The sequence below is a fragment of the Thunnus albacares genome, chromosome 7 (genome assembly GCF_914725855.1).
Source record: "Thunnus albacares chromosome 7, fThuAlb1.1, whole genome shotgun sequence".
NCBI lineage: Eukaryota > Metazoa > Chordata > Actinopteri > Scombriformes > Scombridae > Thunnus > Thunnus albacares.
In genome coordinates, this window is record NC_058112.1 from 29,755,799 (window position 1) to 29,772,016 (window position 16,218).

The following is a 16,218-nucleotide window of genomic DNA, read 5'->3' on the forward strand; positions in this document are numbered from 1 at the left end:
CAGACAAAGTTTTCATGCTGTGCCGCGGTGAAACCAGATGGATACAATATGATTTGTTTCAGGTACACTTTAACAGGTTCTGGTCAAATGCTGCGTCTCGGTCAAAAGACGTAAGAAACATTTAGCTGATAAAACAAGTTGTGAAGTGATTTATTCACATGTGAAATGACATGTGAAAGTATTTCAGTGTCAATACAGCACACACATCGACTCACTTAACACAACAGTATCTGAATATGTCCTTATCCACTAAACTCTGACCCACTGGTACTGTGAAACGAAAGCCAAGTGTGCTCTCATACCGCACAGATAACATCACGAGGTTACACTGCACGTCTATAGTGTGTGTGTGTGTGTGTGTGTGTGTGTGTGGAAGTGAGAGGGGAGTGGGAGTGTTCAGGTGAGGGAGGCTGAGGCCCAAAGTTCCCAAAGCTGTAAATTAAACAGCAACGTCAGAGTTGAGAGCGGCGGCAGCGGCGGTGATGCACGTCTGCAAACATTCCCGCAATTCCTCACTCATGATCGTTCACAGGTTGTTTTAGTGATAGCGGACGCTGGCAGATACCTTTGACGTGTAGTAATGGGGGCCATTTTTCCTAATTTTTAACAATGATAGAGATGAGCTGCCAAATCAGGGAAAGAGGGAGAAACATGATAACGGCAATATCAGGGATGTCAACCTCTGACGGGGCACAAAGTTTAGTTGCGAAATGATAAAAAATGAAGCCTGGCTTGAAAGAATCAAACTTTATCTTTGAGACACATTTGAATTATTAGCAGTTATAAGATATTTCTATTTCATACACAAACCACTTTTGAGGGAATAATAACTTACAGTAGGTTTATAAGCTACTGGATGATGAAATGAACCGTTAAATATCTATTTTTCAAAAAAAATAAACATGAGGTTGCCACTCGGGTTTCAAGATGCAAATGTTGGCTTGAAGTTTATTTATTTTTACATGGAAAAATCTAAAAGTGGAGGAGAGCTTTCTGCCGCTACAAAAAAAATAAATGAAAAACCAGATGTGAAACCTTATCACAAATGAAAATACAAACACAAATTTGACTGCAGTGAAGCTCAGAAAGTATAAAAACAAGGTTTTACACAATGATGATGAATTAAATTATTCATAATTATACATTCTTTTTGACTAGTAGATGAATTACTTAGTCTATAAAATGTCAGTAAATAGTAAGAAAGGGTCCAAGGAGACGTCTTTAAATTATATGTTTTATCCAACCAAAACCTAAAGATATTCAATTTACAATGATATGAAACAGGAAAGGAGCAAATCCTCACATTTAAGAAGCTGGAGCCAGAGAGTGTCTGTCATTTTTGCTTGAAAAATGATTTAAACAAATATTTAAATTTCACAATACACTTGACAATTAATTGATCTGAAATCATTCATTTCAGCACTACTTTTGTGCAAGTCAGTAGAGATCAGTTTTTGCCAAAGTTTCACAAAAAAAGTGAAATTTCCCATTACATAGGTTAATATTATTTTGTAAACGCAACATTCAAAGTCGGCCTCTCCTCCCCGGCTCAACCTCTCTCTCTCTCCTCTGCTCTCTGTACGAAGGCGAGGCCGAGCTCCACACACACACACACACACACACACACACACACACACAACACACACAGAGCAGACATCACTCTGCTGCAGATCACAGCAGACAGAATGAAACAGATTTTATTCGAGTCGACTACGAAGGCTCACAACAAAATCCGGCGGTAAGGGAGACGGTACGAGCAATTTATCAAACAACTGTCGAACAAGCGGAACATCGGCACTGAGTCCGCCATTTTCGTGGCTTCCTCTTGGATGCGCACTTATGATCTGGCACCTGCTCGCTACGTTTTATACACTCACACCCTGCAGGCTGTTATTGGCTGGGGGCTACACACCCGCTGCCCAAAGGTTGCAGCCCGAACACAGCAAAATAATAAGAAAAGACAGGCAGAAGGCACCGCCACACACTTCTAGTAGGTCATAAGTGATGATTGAGAGGGATCTATAGTTTTTTAGGAAAACCCTGCATAGTATACCTTTAAATATGCTAAACACATTAGCTGTTGTCAGGCTCATCTCCTGCCTTGGTTTTGTTCTGACTCCTCTCCTCTCGTCTCCCTTCAGCTACACGGTGATGATCGAGTGCTGGCATCCAAAACCGGAGCGGCGTCCCTCCTTCTCCGAGCTGGTGTCGCGTATCTCCGCCATCTTCTCCAGCTTCAGCGGCGAGCACTACGTCCTGCTCAACACCACCTACGTCAACATCGACAAGATGAGCCCTTACCCCTCCCTCCTCGCCTCCTCCTCCTCCTCCTCCTCCACCACCACCGCGACTTCCTCCTTCTCGCCTTCCTCGTCCGACCCTTCCACCTCCACCTCCCTGCCATCCCACTCCCCCCTCTGTTGCCACGTGGAGAGAGACTGTTGCACCTGAGGGAGGAAGACGGAAAGGAAGGAAGAAGGCAGAAAAAGAAAGACTCGGAAAAAGAGAGAGAAAGCGAGGAGGAAAATTGAAGGTGATGAAGACTCTGTTTGAGAACTACTGTATGTACTTACCAAACACTGGACACTGTATGCTGAGGAAAAACACACACAGTTTACGGAACTTCGACTGTTCACTCAATGTACATAGATCGTCGACCTTTTTTGACCTTCTCGAGCATCACCGGACCATAGGGCCGACCTTATCGATTTCCACCAACCTTTCTGACCTTTCATCGACCCCGAGGAGCGTGAGGTCAGCTTTCCTGCGTCTCCCTACAAGACGATTACAAGGCACAGGAACGCCTCCTCGTAGACTTCCCAGCGGACAAAGCCACCGTCGCAGAAGCACAACACCGTTCATCAAACACCCGGAACGTCTCATTGACTGCTGTACCCACGCAAGGGGGGAGGGGGGAGTGGGGGGGACAGACTTCCATGTTTCCCGCTCATCTCCGAGCGGCGTGTGCTTCAATACGTGGCTTGTGGCTCGGACCTTTTTCGCTATCTGTAATGTGAATGTCTTGACAAATGGCCATGTATTGTGTTGTATAAAAAAAAAATGTCACACCTCCGCATCAAATACAAGACTATACGCCACCCTCGCATGCCCCCCCCCCCCCCCCCCCCCCCCCCCCCCCCCCGCGCGCCTGCATCCAGAGAGAACGAAGGCCGCAGGTGGATGCGGTTAAAGACGAGGCAACACGGGGGAACGGCGGCGTAGAGGTGTAAGGTGGCGTGTGTAGAACAAACCTGCTGCCTGTGTGCAGTTCACTGGATGCTTTATTAGTATAATTATCTTTGGAAGATTAGCCGTCAATGTGCTCGGACAAAAAAAAAAAAAAAAAAACATCTCGTTGCTTCGCCGTGACTCACCTGCATGGAATCTCCAGATGTTTCTGAGTGAAAAGGGTTAGAAGCGTCTTTTCTCTTTCTTTTCTTTTCTTTTTTTTTTTTTTAAAGAATATTTAAACCTGAAACGTCCTGTCAAAACAGTACAACTCTGACAACATGCACACACTTGAAAGCTTTGAGATACTCTTGGAAAGAAGAAGGAGAACAAATGAGAACCATGTCCCCGGGGTTTGATGAACTGTCCAAGTCGCTTACTGTATATATCGGATCTGTGTCTGTTTGACATAAATTAGATTTTATCGACAAAGAGACATCCTGTACCTGATAAAATGATACACATAAGCAAAGGACATGAAGGCTCGCAGCCAGAGAGCTAAAAACTCTTTAATATTCTTAGACTTATTAGTCTTTTATTGGTCAAAAATTAAACTTCAAGAGCTTGTTGTTCCCTTAAGATTTCACTCAGAGCTTTAAGTAAATATTTTTGCCTGAAAGGGTTCCTGTGCTCATCTGGCTTCAAACCATGAATGTGTCACTATTGTGACAGTGACAGCTGTGTATCACTGTATCACTGTAAGACAACTGTGCAGTCATGTGAAGACATATTTTTAATGTTAAAAAAAAAAAAACATACCAGTGTGTTTGCAAATGTTAGCCTCTTAACTACAAATTATGTAAATTTACATTTTTTTGACCATTTTTTTTTCAAAAGCATGATACACAGTTTTACTTGTACAGATGTTTTGCCCACCTTTCCAGGTAACCATCGGCTCCCATTCATTTTAGAATAAAGTCTTTTAGCTGATTCTTGAAACTTTTTTGAGTTGTGCACAATCCAGTCTGTGTCAAGTTTTGTCAGTGTTACATTATTACTGTGTTTTAATGCAGTCAAAGTGCAGATTGGTTGTTTTAAGTGTGCACTACTTTATAATGTAACATCAGGATGTGCCGAGTGATGATCATATTGACAACTGAAGAATCTCCTGCTAACATTAATTTGGGGGGGGGGAGGTGGAGCAAAACATATTCATGAATTGTATAAAGATCCTAATCAGTCTGCTGCAGTAATCAACTAGTAATTTCTGTGTAAATATGAGCGGAAACATGCAAACACTGGTGTGGTCAGAGCCCCCTTTTTTTTTTTTATCTTTGTTGTGTAGCAGATTGTCTTTTTTTTGTTGTTTTTTTTTTTGAATGGCTGCTGATGTGACTGGGCCATTGACAGACAGGTATGAATGTTTGCTATGACAAGAAAATTGCTGTACTATATTTTTGTATTGATGATGAGCTTCTTCAAATCTGGTCGAAGGAGAAGACCAGCGGTGAGCGAATAGTGCCACGTTACGAACGAACAAAAGCCCACCAAATCAATCCTACGTTCTTCAAGACGAACCACTGCCATTTTGTAAATAAAGAGAGAAAGGGGGGGGGGTCGTAGGGATCCGTGTGTGGGTCTGTCTTATAAAACATGTGAGTGGATGCTCATTAGCTTATGATCATCACTGCTGGATTATTGTGTGAACAGTAAAGAGCAGACAGTTAAACTGTAGCTAACGCCGCCTCACATCCCACATGACACTGCTGTCACTTTGATCATGTGATTCTACACCACTTTGCCCGTGCTTAACACTGTCTGTTCTACGTGTGTGTGTATGTATGATTTTATTGTCTATATATATAAAAAAAATAAAATCCTGAGGTACATGTTCCTATGTAATGTCAAATCAACTTTGTCAGTGTAATAAAGCTATACTATCAGAGTTATGTCTTGTTTCTACGCCTTTTTCGTGTGTTTTATTGATCAAACCTGTTCTTGAGGCAAATGTAAAGCTGCTCACATAGTTTATTCCTCCATCACAATAAAGAGACTTGGGAGACTTTTAAATGCAGGGCAGGTTTTAACCCCTCAACATCCACCCTTTTTATAGAATTTTCGCCTATATGGCATACCCAAATGAAAAAGCTTATAACAGAAGAACTGCAAGGCCAAGATGCATGTATGAGGTTTCATTTGACAAGTGACATCTTCTAGTTTCTGGAAATGTGTTTGTTTAGCATATGGCTAAAACACAAACTAAATTACATCAGTTCAAATGAGGCTCAAAAAAGTGTTTTTGGTCCTCGTCTATAATGAGTCATATTTGAATAACAATAATTAGGACATGCTTTATGCCAGAACTATGCAGGACACCATATATACCCTCTACATCTTGTCAACCTGTATAAAATTCCAGACCTCTAGGCCTAAACTTATGGGAGCTAGGGAGTTTTTAGTTTGTGGTGTCACTGGTGTCCCTGAACCTCTCCAATCATCTCCAATTGGCCAAATTGTGCCAATAGCTTTTACTCATTACTGTGTGATGCTACCGCTTACAACTGGCTTAAGTGGATGGCTGGCGACCAGGTGGATGTTAAAGGGTTAAGGTTTTTAAAAACTGAGATGCAAAAACAAAAAGAAAGAGAATTCAATGTGATTAATATGTGCACAAATTGACCAAATGGCATGCAGAACACAGCCAAGGTTTGGATCTGCAGCTACAATGCGTTTCCTGTTTTCCCGTGCATGCCTGGAAACAGCAGGGATTTTTAAAAACTCATTATTTGGATTAAGATAGATGATTATGTGGCCTCTCGCTGGGTCGACGCACTTCATACTTGCATAACATTTTGAGAACACAGTCCTTGCCTTTTTGTGTCTGCCTTTGTTTATAGGAATTCACCCTTTTTGTTCCCATTGGCTGGTGATGACTTCTAACCCCTCACCTCTAGCTCCCCTCTCTTCTTTTGACCTTTAAGTACTGTGGTCTAGACTTCCCCCCCCCTCCCCTCTGTCTTCACTGAGCCGTGACTGTGGCTTTCAGGATAGGTTGTCCTTTCAGTTGCTTGGCGACCTGGGACTTGGGTAAAGTCACACCAAATATGGTCTCACAATAGTCTCAGCTAGATGGTCGTGTTGTGAGAGAGATTTTAAAGGTGTTATGTAGAGGTCATTTTCACAATGTGTGCCACTAAGCTCAACAACAAGTCAGAGAGTTCTGTTTTTCCAGTGAAACAAGGCTTGCATATGAAAATTAGACCAAGGTCAAAAGATTTGACATACAGGATTTTGGTGGGGTTTTTTTTAAAAAAAAAAAAAGAATTTTGTGCAATAAGTCATAAAGTTTTTATCTTACGGCAACATCACTACAATAGAGTTAAAGTACAATAAATCCAGATATTGCAAGCAATCAAAATTTAGGAGTGTTCTTACAATATCTGTCATAACTTTTGAAATATGGAAGTGTTATACAAGTATTATTCCATTTTTAGACAAACAGAGCAAGTACACAGCATATGAAGCAACTATCAGTGCAACGTTTGCTTCATCTTGGCTGAACTTTAAGATTGCAAGATCTTTGATGTGTTAGTTGAATGTCATCATGACCTTAGGGGGCTTTTAAATCCTCCATTGTACAAAATTAAAAAAATATGTGGGTATGACAGAGAGGATCGTAATTCTTTATCTTAATTCCGGAGAAATGTACTTGGTATGTGGATGTTTTTTTTACCGCCTGTAGTCATATCATGTCTACTTTGACAAGGTGAGTCAAGGTACTTGCTGCATTTTTTAATAATCTAGTAATAATACCTTTATGTTTTCACTTGCAGTCATTAGAGGTCTATAGATTATGCAATGGATGTAATAGAGTTGGACCTAATGTTCTTATAAACAGCCCAAAATTATACAATTCCCTTAATGCAAATTTGCATTAAGAGCTTTACAATCTGTGCGACATACATCATCCTCTATCCTCGATTTAGATAAGAAAAAACTTGGATAGGATCGTTTTTTCCTTTATTTCGACTCTATATCATCGAAACCTTTACATTTCTTTTTCTCAGACCTGCAGGCTGAGAGACACAGAGCAGCTGTGGTGGAATTTTCCAGGCCATCAGGAGAACATGCACGTTCAGATGTAGCTATCCTAACCAACACGCTGCAGTATCTTTGTCCAAAGACTTAAGTTATCCCGGTGAAATCCTTTTTTAAGCCTCAGCTAACACGAGAATCAGGCATGTCTGTCTTTGCATATCACTCTAGGCATCCACCCCTCTCGCCTGCCACGCCAGGCTTGTCTTGTCTTTCATCCTTCCTCAATCTCAATCCTTCACTCCGCCGCCTCCAATGCTGCTACTGGTCTCCACAGATCACAAGTTTCAAATTTGTGTTTGGCCGTAGTAAAGCCTTAGGTGCGCATGTAACGGCTCAGAAATGAGCATAGAAAGCATTTAAAAGCAAATTGTTGCTTTTATTGTCACAGTGTAAGGTAGTTCCATTAAGTGTTTTCACCTAAACCAATGTAGTTGGTTTAAAATAATGCAAAACGGATCTTCTTTTGTGTTTTTTCACTAAGTAAATTGCCATTTTTTTTAAAAATGCAAAGGTTAATGTAATCTCATTATTCATTACATGGTGACACAAACACATTACCTCAACACAACAACGCAACCTCTCCACTCCCTGTTCCTAATCTCCTCCAAAGTCAGTACCAACAGGCTTTAATCCCCCCTCAACCTCCCTCCATCCCCAGTTTGGGTTTTTGTATCTGTGTGTATGTTGCCTGGCTCCTGTCGTAAGTGATATGTACTAAAAAACACGACCACACTGCGTGTTCAAAGAGAGGGCAGGTGCGGCTGTCGATAGCATCACAGTGGAAAGTTAAACGGGATGCAGGTTTTTCTGAGGTAGTCATCAGGTGAGTCAGCGGGGTCGGTATGCATGTCGGAGGGACCGCTGATCCCAAACACACCCCTATACTCACCCTCACACATACTTGCATGTAAGCACACTGTGACAGGATTTACAGTCCAACTAGAATCTGTCTTTTGAGTCTCGAACACTGAGGCAGTTAAAAGTTTCCTGTTTCTGTGACTGTGGTCAGCTTGAGTTCAATCAGGTTCAATTGATTTAATTGGAGCCTGAATCATGATGTTTATTGCAGCTTGATAGCACAACACTTTATACTTCCAAATATTGTATGTTTTACTCCATTAGATCTATCTGACAGCTTTAAGTAGCTTCTTTGCACTTTTTGGTTTTATATATATATATATATATATATATATATATAATGCATTGTTATACAGCAGATTAATCACCCATATAGAAATTACAACTACAATGTTAAAATGTTTTACAGTTTAATACATCTGTAGTTATAATGCAATAAATGACTCTCAAGTGGGCAATTTTGCTCGTTTGCAAGCACATTTTTCTGATCATACTCTCACACTTTTACTTTTCATTTCGAATGCAGGACTTTTACTTGACATAGAGAAGTTTATCATTGTGATCATTGTGATACAGAACATACATCCACTACTGCATTCCTAGCATACAGAAGGTGATTGTGCTGCAGGAGTGGTTTCAAGATGTTTCTATGGGTATTGATCTTTCATATATTTGACCTTTCCTCCCTTCAAGGAAACCTGAGTCTGTTGTATCTGACTTTTAATTTGAAATGATCCCAGTCTATAAGTTTAGACAATGAAGAAAAGAGAAATGTTTTCCAGCCATTTAAGCCTTTGAAGTCTACCGACAGTGTTTGGTAAAAAACAAATTTCAGTTACAGTTTAACTGTAGCACACACACATACACACACACACACACACACACACACACACACACACACACACACACTGATACACAAATCCCATCATCTGATATAACAACCAAAGCCAGTCAGTAACATTCTGACCTGCTGAGTCAACTCACACTCATTAAACTGTTAATGAGTTTTGGCATGAGAGAAAAGAGGGAGGTAGATAGCACGGGGTGGTAAAGAACCCCCCGCCATCCCCCATCACACACACACACACACACACACACACACACACACACACACATACACACATACCACAAATACCATGGCTGCCCTCCATTAAGGATTTTCATCAGATATTAAATGGTTTGTTACTATTGAAGCTTTATCAGGGTCAAACTTATTAACGCCAGAGCTGAGAGGCTATTTTTTTTAGTTGTTGGCGCCCCCTGTTGACACTGCATTGTTTATGCATCTAATGAGGACACTTCATTAAGCCATATGGGCACTGGACAAAATAATGGACAAAAGGAAAGGAAGTATTGTTGCGCATGCAGCTGCAACAGTGAGTCGTACTGTAGATATTAACTTATAACTATAAAATATTGCTAGTAGTACTTGACTTAATATGTGAATTCATAAAAAATCATGGGACAAATTAAAGAGTTCTAAAGATGCAAGTCTCTCTGCAAAAAAGAGAGAAAAACATCCCAAAATTCAATGCAAATTGATTCCTTATAGTAGAATAAAGTGCAGTACAGTGATTTATTTGGGAGGAGAAAATGTTTTTCCCATCTCTTGTTGATATTCTTCGTTTTAGTATCAGGAACACCTACTGGTTATTTTACTCTCAGATCCAACATAGCTTCCTCTGCTGTGTTTTAAATAGGCCAGGGTCTGTGTGTGACTTGCTGGTGCAGCAACCCTGAAGAAGATCCTGTGCCTTTTCTGATTCACCCTCCAAACTTTTATTTAAGAGTGCAGAAAGACATAGAGTATTTAATGTGTATTGCATCAGTCGGCTAAATGATAAATGTACAACTCTAAAATGAGGACAGAATAAGCCAGATAAACTGCTTCATCAAAAGAGAACAAGCAGTTGCAAATCAAAGCTCAGTGACAGGGATATCATTTCTAAATGCCACAGAAGCCCCAGAAATGTTGTCGGGATTAAATCAGCGCCTCTGTGAGCCGTAAAAACTTTACATCATGAACATCACAGAGCTTGAATTTATGGCGGGGCCTGCCATTTGGAAAACCGCTTCTATCCAAGCACAACACACACAGAGAGACACAGCACCTGGTATAAAACACAAAAACTGAAGCCAGAGCAATGCAGAAAAGTAAATAGAGTCTGATAATTTATGCTTTGCACTGTTTAACGACAGGTTTACACCCGGCCAAAGGATGTGCTCACATCTGTTGTCACCTGTTAAACATGGCGGAGATCCATAATAATATCAGCAGCCATATTGTGGGATTGATTAAGCTCTTCCCTTATTATGTCTCCTTATTCCAGGCTGATAACCCCCATACAGATTTAAGATTATTTACATGGACACCAGGATGAAATCAATTGCCTGTAATGATCCCCTTAATTAGCAGATCTGAACATCACTGAACTTTTTTTGAATAAACTTGAGAGGCAAGTACAGGTTTCTAATTTTCTTCTTGAAGATGAGTGCAGTGCCCCAAGCCACAGATTTCAGGAATGACATGGCGCTCTTCTGAAAACTAAGTGGATTCGGCTCTTCTACTTGTTACATCCTTTTGAGTGTTTGCATTATTTTGTCCACCCTTTCAGGATCCAGTTGTTTGACCAGGATGGGTTCCTCCCACGTCACCTGGACGTCCTTTGGTTGTCTGCAATGTTTTGCGTGTTGCGCAATGAGACATGAAGTTTTATTTCAAAACATTTCATACACTTCCATTTAAAGAAGAAGTTTATTTCGGTATTTCTAAGATAAATTTTAAAAAAATATCCAGATGATTTAAGCAACACTCTGTTAAAACATAACATGATTTCTGTATTTTCCCTCCCAATTAATCATCACAATGTGTGTTTCCAGTTGATCACTGTGGCGTAAGTTTCTCTTTCTTTCCTTGCCAGTCACAATTTATCATGACCGACCTGACAACAACAACTCAGATGTGAGCTTCTTCTCATACTTTTTCACCTTCAGCTTCAACATGCATGTGTGAGTGAGGCCTAAATCCATAATTCAACATGCGGTCCAGGTATTTTAGGGTGAACACATCTTAAAGTCAGACCTACCGGACTGTTGGCTGAGGATGTTCATTCCAGCATCCGATCTCCTCCAAGGTCAGCAGATCTTATTGTACAACCCTGGAGATGAGTTTAGAAAAGTTTTCTTTTCCACTTGCTGAGATTTTATGTTTCTGGCTCTCCGGTTTGCAGATTCAAACTCTTGAAAGGTTTTTGCAAATGCCACATTCTTGTAGGTGAAAGGGGATGTTAATTAGAATTTTGGTGGTATTTCAAAGAGAAATATAATACATACGATGTTGACACAAGGGGAATTTAACATCATTTCATCCTGGTTTGCAAGCTTCTAAGATGCTTGTTCATCTAATAATGTGAACTTAAATTCTTAAATTTCCAGTGTGGTTTGAAGCTTCCTCACTAGAATAATTCCACAATCGCTCACACAAAAATGAAATTGCTGTGAAAGGACTGATAATCAGGGCTGGGAGTGCTGGTGTACCAAGGAATTCCAGGGGAGTGCGATCACAGCCAGACTGGCGTTGAAAGCCCATATCTGTGGTTTAGTGGGGCACCAAAGTCCCAGATGGCCATATGGAGGGTGGAGGGTGGGGGTGGTGCTTTTGTAAACCAGTATGTCTCAACATTTTCAGCCAGAAAGAAGTTCAAGTTTAATGAGATTGCAATAAGATACTTTCATGTATCTCCACATGACAGGTGACAACAGTACGCTCAAAAACCGACAACATGAAAAGAAATTAACACATAACTTTAAAAAAAAAGACTAAAAGCAATAAATCAAGGGGAAGATACACATTTTTAAAAAGTTTAATGTTCATTTAGTGCATTTGCTCTAAAAGAGACTTGTAGAATTACATGAGGAAATAAATAATCCAGGCCTATTTGTACAACTTGTTAACATGTTAACATTGACACAAGTAAAAGTTTGAACATCTATAGTTCCATCAGCTGATGAACACCTTGTTTTATGGCAGAAAGCTGCAGAACAAGTCAGTAAGTGGACTTTGAGGTGAGATTATTTTTGCCAACTGCTATTTCCAAGGTCAAGGATGATTTTGATTTAGATTAACAAGACTAAGACTCAACAGCCACGTTAGCGGCTCTGTCGCATTGTAAAGAAAACTGTTAGATAAACCAAAGTATGACAGTAATTTATAAAAAAATAAATGGTCTCATGATGGCGCTAGAGGAAAGTCAGGGGATCACCAAACTCATTTGGATTCATCCTCTGGGGAACATAAGTATTTGCACCAAAAAATTGTGCCAATCCATCCTTTAGACGTTGAAGTATTTCAATTAGTGAGTGGAAACTTTGACAAGCTGGTGGCGCTAGAGGAAAAGTCAGAGAATCACCAAAGTCAGTAGAATTAATCCTCTGGACTCAGTGGATACTTGCACCCAATTTCATAACAATCCTGCACTAGCGTGGGTAAAAATATGATCCTAAGTTTTCATGTTGATGGTCATGTCATAATCCCAATATGGAAATTTAAATCCTTGAGCTTCATTGCTTAATAAAATACTTTTTTAAGCAATTAGCTAAACTCCAGCAACCATGGCTACTGCTTATAAGAAAATTACACTGTTGACATGCAAGTTTTAACCAAGACTACGGTGATAAAAATCATTTTTATTAAGAACATCTTGCATATATCATCTCACAATTGCCACCTGACCTAACCCTGAAGTTCCTACTCATCAGTGCTTTTAACACCGTAAACCCTCATCCATCTCTGTTACTGCTGACCACTTTTCAACACAAGCAGCTATTGAGCTTGCACAAAGCAGACTGCACTAGATACTGTCAGGAGGTGTGGAAATACAGTCTCTATCGTCTCTATGGCACTGCCTCCTTAGACTTTGATGCACTGCCAAAAAGACATTTCTCACACTGATACTCTGGCGTGGCGAACAGAGAGGGACACAATCACTCAGCGTGGAATAACTGAAATGATACTCGCACACAAAAGTGGAGCAACTTTTTTTATTTTTTATCATAACACTTAATCAAACTGCATCTTTAATATCTCAACGTTTTAGTGTCTTTTGAGTCTTCTGGGTGATTATTGTGTAAGTGGGAACAGTGTAATGAGTATCTGTGGTGACTAATCAGTGGCTGATGGTGAGTCAGAGAGCCCCCCCCCTTTTTTTTTTTCAGATGCAGAATTCTCAATGCTCCCTTTGGTCCCCAGAGGTGATGAGTAGCTCCAGTGTCGACACAATGGCGGCACTGCAGGCCATTCAAGTTCAAGGCAAATTACAGGGCCTCTAAAATCCCCCGGTTTGATCCTCCAGCATGCCTCATCATCCCAAATCTGAAGCAGCACAATTATTCTGTAACTTGTGCTGATGGTGGGGCCGCAAGAGGGAGATTAAGACAAAAATGATAAGTTGGGGGTTCTTCAATTATAATTTAGGTGTAAAGCACAACAAATCTTCAACAGAGACAGCCAAGACCTGTATTTAATGGGATTTTGAAATGAAATGAAAATGACAAAACTGAGAAACAGTTTGATTAAAAAAAAAAAAAAAAGCAGGAAAGACTCTGAAAGGATTTAAAACGTGACAGAGCTGAATTTTAGTTCCTGTAGATCTGTAATGATAGATACAATAACGGTGTATGGATGTAAAGGACTCTTTTGTTTCGTGCAAAGAAGAGTCATGGATGAAAGATGAAGGTGAAGGACGGACAGACTCAGGCTTGTTGCAAGACGTAGATTACTATCATCGTTTCTCTCATCGCTGTGGCCCTGTAATAGTGGTGTAATACAGTGGCAACGTGAGCACTGAAGTGACCCCACCTAAACAAACAGAGCTGGCATCGCATGAACACTGAGTCTTTTCAAAGGAGGGATAAATTACAGTCTTAGAGGGGAAGGGCAGGGCATTGGGAAGGATCGTAGCCGTCAGGCAGCAGTTTAGTTTTAAGTGCTTGTATTGTAGTTCAGTGGAGGTTTTGCAGTGAATGACAACCTAGTGAGAAAAATAGAGTTGTTGTGATGTGACTGTAGACATGTTAGTAATGCTACAGTAGAGCTACAGTATGATTATTCTTGTCTTAGGCTCTCCATTGCAGCCTAGAGAGTAGCAGCTCAGTCAGCTAGCTAACTAGCTACAGTAAGAGGCAAAAGTAAGGTGGTAAACCATGACTAAGTAAATCCACTGAAGTACTGTTCTTAAGAATATTTTTGAGTTTCTTGTACTTTAAATGTGTATTTTCATTTATGCTGTTTCTACCTCACAACATTTCAGATATGTTTTGTAGTGGATGTCCTTTGGTTGTCTATATTTAGATCATATTTATTTCAGCTTGGCCTGTAGTTACAACTTACTACCTTACAGATAAACATTTTTAGGGTATGATTTTTGGGTATGGGTATGATCAGTTCATAAATACAATGGGCTCTTATAGATTAACCACCCACGTATGAAAAATAGCTAAAATTAGCTCCACCTTGACCGGCTACAAATATATTTACACCTTAATGCATTAGCGGATATAATGCAATAATATAATATACAATTACATACTGTAAGTGGTGAAGAAAGTGTAAGAGGTCCACTTGTGAATAATTCTGAGCTTTTCTCCCATCTCATGGTCTTCATTTAACAAATGGAGCCGGCTCAGGTGTCATCATGTGACCTAAATGAATGCATAAAGACTGTGAGGTGCGGTTGAAAGCTCTGAATCATTAGTAAAGGGAGCTTTGAGCTTAGATTCTTTTCACCATATACTGACTATACCTATAAAACTGATAATACTTCTGTTTTTCATTGTGTTATTCCTACTTTTAGTAAAATAATCTATGTTAAGGGTCTGAAAACCTCTTCCATGACTGAAGGCAACCAGACTGAAGTCAGTACTCACTATATATGAGTATATAGTCATCTCTGTCAGTCACAGTCATGTTTTGAGGACTCACCTTCCATCTGGGGACAGAAATCAGGTCTTCACAAGGTTAATTATTTGTTTTATGGTTAAGAATTTGTTGTTTTTTTGTCATACTACACTTAGGTTAAATTTAGGGTAAAGGTTACAGGTAGGCTAGCAATTATGGGTCAGGTTAGAGTAAGCCTCCAGGGAATGAGCATAAGTCAGTGATCTCCATGCAAGTGACAAAAACAAGGGTGTGTGTGTGTGTGTGTGTCTGTGTTTACATATGTAGACAAGTGATGCATTTACAAAGAGGATACAGTGAAACATGAGTTAACTGACTCCAGTCACCCAGACTTCCTTCTTGTTAGTGCTCACACTGAATACTTCAAACTTCCTAAAGCCAACAATGATTCAACCATCTGTGATAATATTTAACAAAACCTTCTCTCTGTGTTTCTCTGTCTCACACTCCCTCCCTCCCTCCCTCTCTCTCTCTCTCTCTCTCTGTGTGTGTGAGTGTGACTTGCGGGTTTTAGTATTAAGTATAGAGTTGCTTGTTATCTGTTTTGCTGTTGGTGTGAAAAGGAATGAGTCAGGCACTGAAACTGATCTCATTCCCCCTCACAGGGAGATGATTCTGTGGGAAAACTCAGCTTCAGAAATCAGTCTTAGCTCGCCATCTAGTGGGAGAAAACATGGTTACACATGGTGACTGAACCGGTGGTTTAAATCACAGGGCCTCCATTATGATGATGAGGAAGATAATTATACCTTAAACATTACATTTTCCTGATGGATGTTAGAGGAATGCTTTCTTTCAACAGCTGCTGTCAGGTACAAATAGTGCCACGACAAATGTGCCCTTGAGCAAGGCATTAAATAGCCTGTTAGTGTGATACATGATGTTTGAACTGGCTGCTCTCAGGTGTAAATGTGATGAGCTATATAAACATGAAACGTACAGTATCTGTGTTGACTGGTGATAACAAGTCCCAGGTGTATATAGAGTATGAAGACTTGACACACATTTAAATTAAAGACTGCACAATTTATTTTAAAAGAAAGGGATTTGACATTTTGGTAAAAGAAAAATTATTGATCATCAGGGGGAGAATTCACATAAGAAGGGTTATCCTGTACCAGCGGTTCCTAAAGTGAGGA

At 40.1% G+C, this 16,218-nt stretch overlaps 1 protein-coding gene across 1 annotated transcript in view; it reads left to right on the forward strand.

Moving 5' to 3' along the window:
• Positions 1-3,149, forward strand: part of met (MET proto-oncogene, receptor tyrosine kinase) — a 75,342-nt gene extending 72,193 nt beyond the window's left edge. The window contains exon 21 of the mRNA XM_044357133.1: positions 2,142-3,149. Coding sequence (XP_044213068.1) covers positions 2,142-2,451 — 310 coding nt within the window. The 3' untranslated portion in view covers positions 2,452-3,149. The remainder of the gene's footprint in view (positions 1-2,141) is intronic.
• Positions 3,150-16,218: the final 13,069 nt, after the last annotated feature.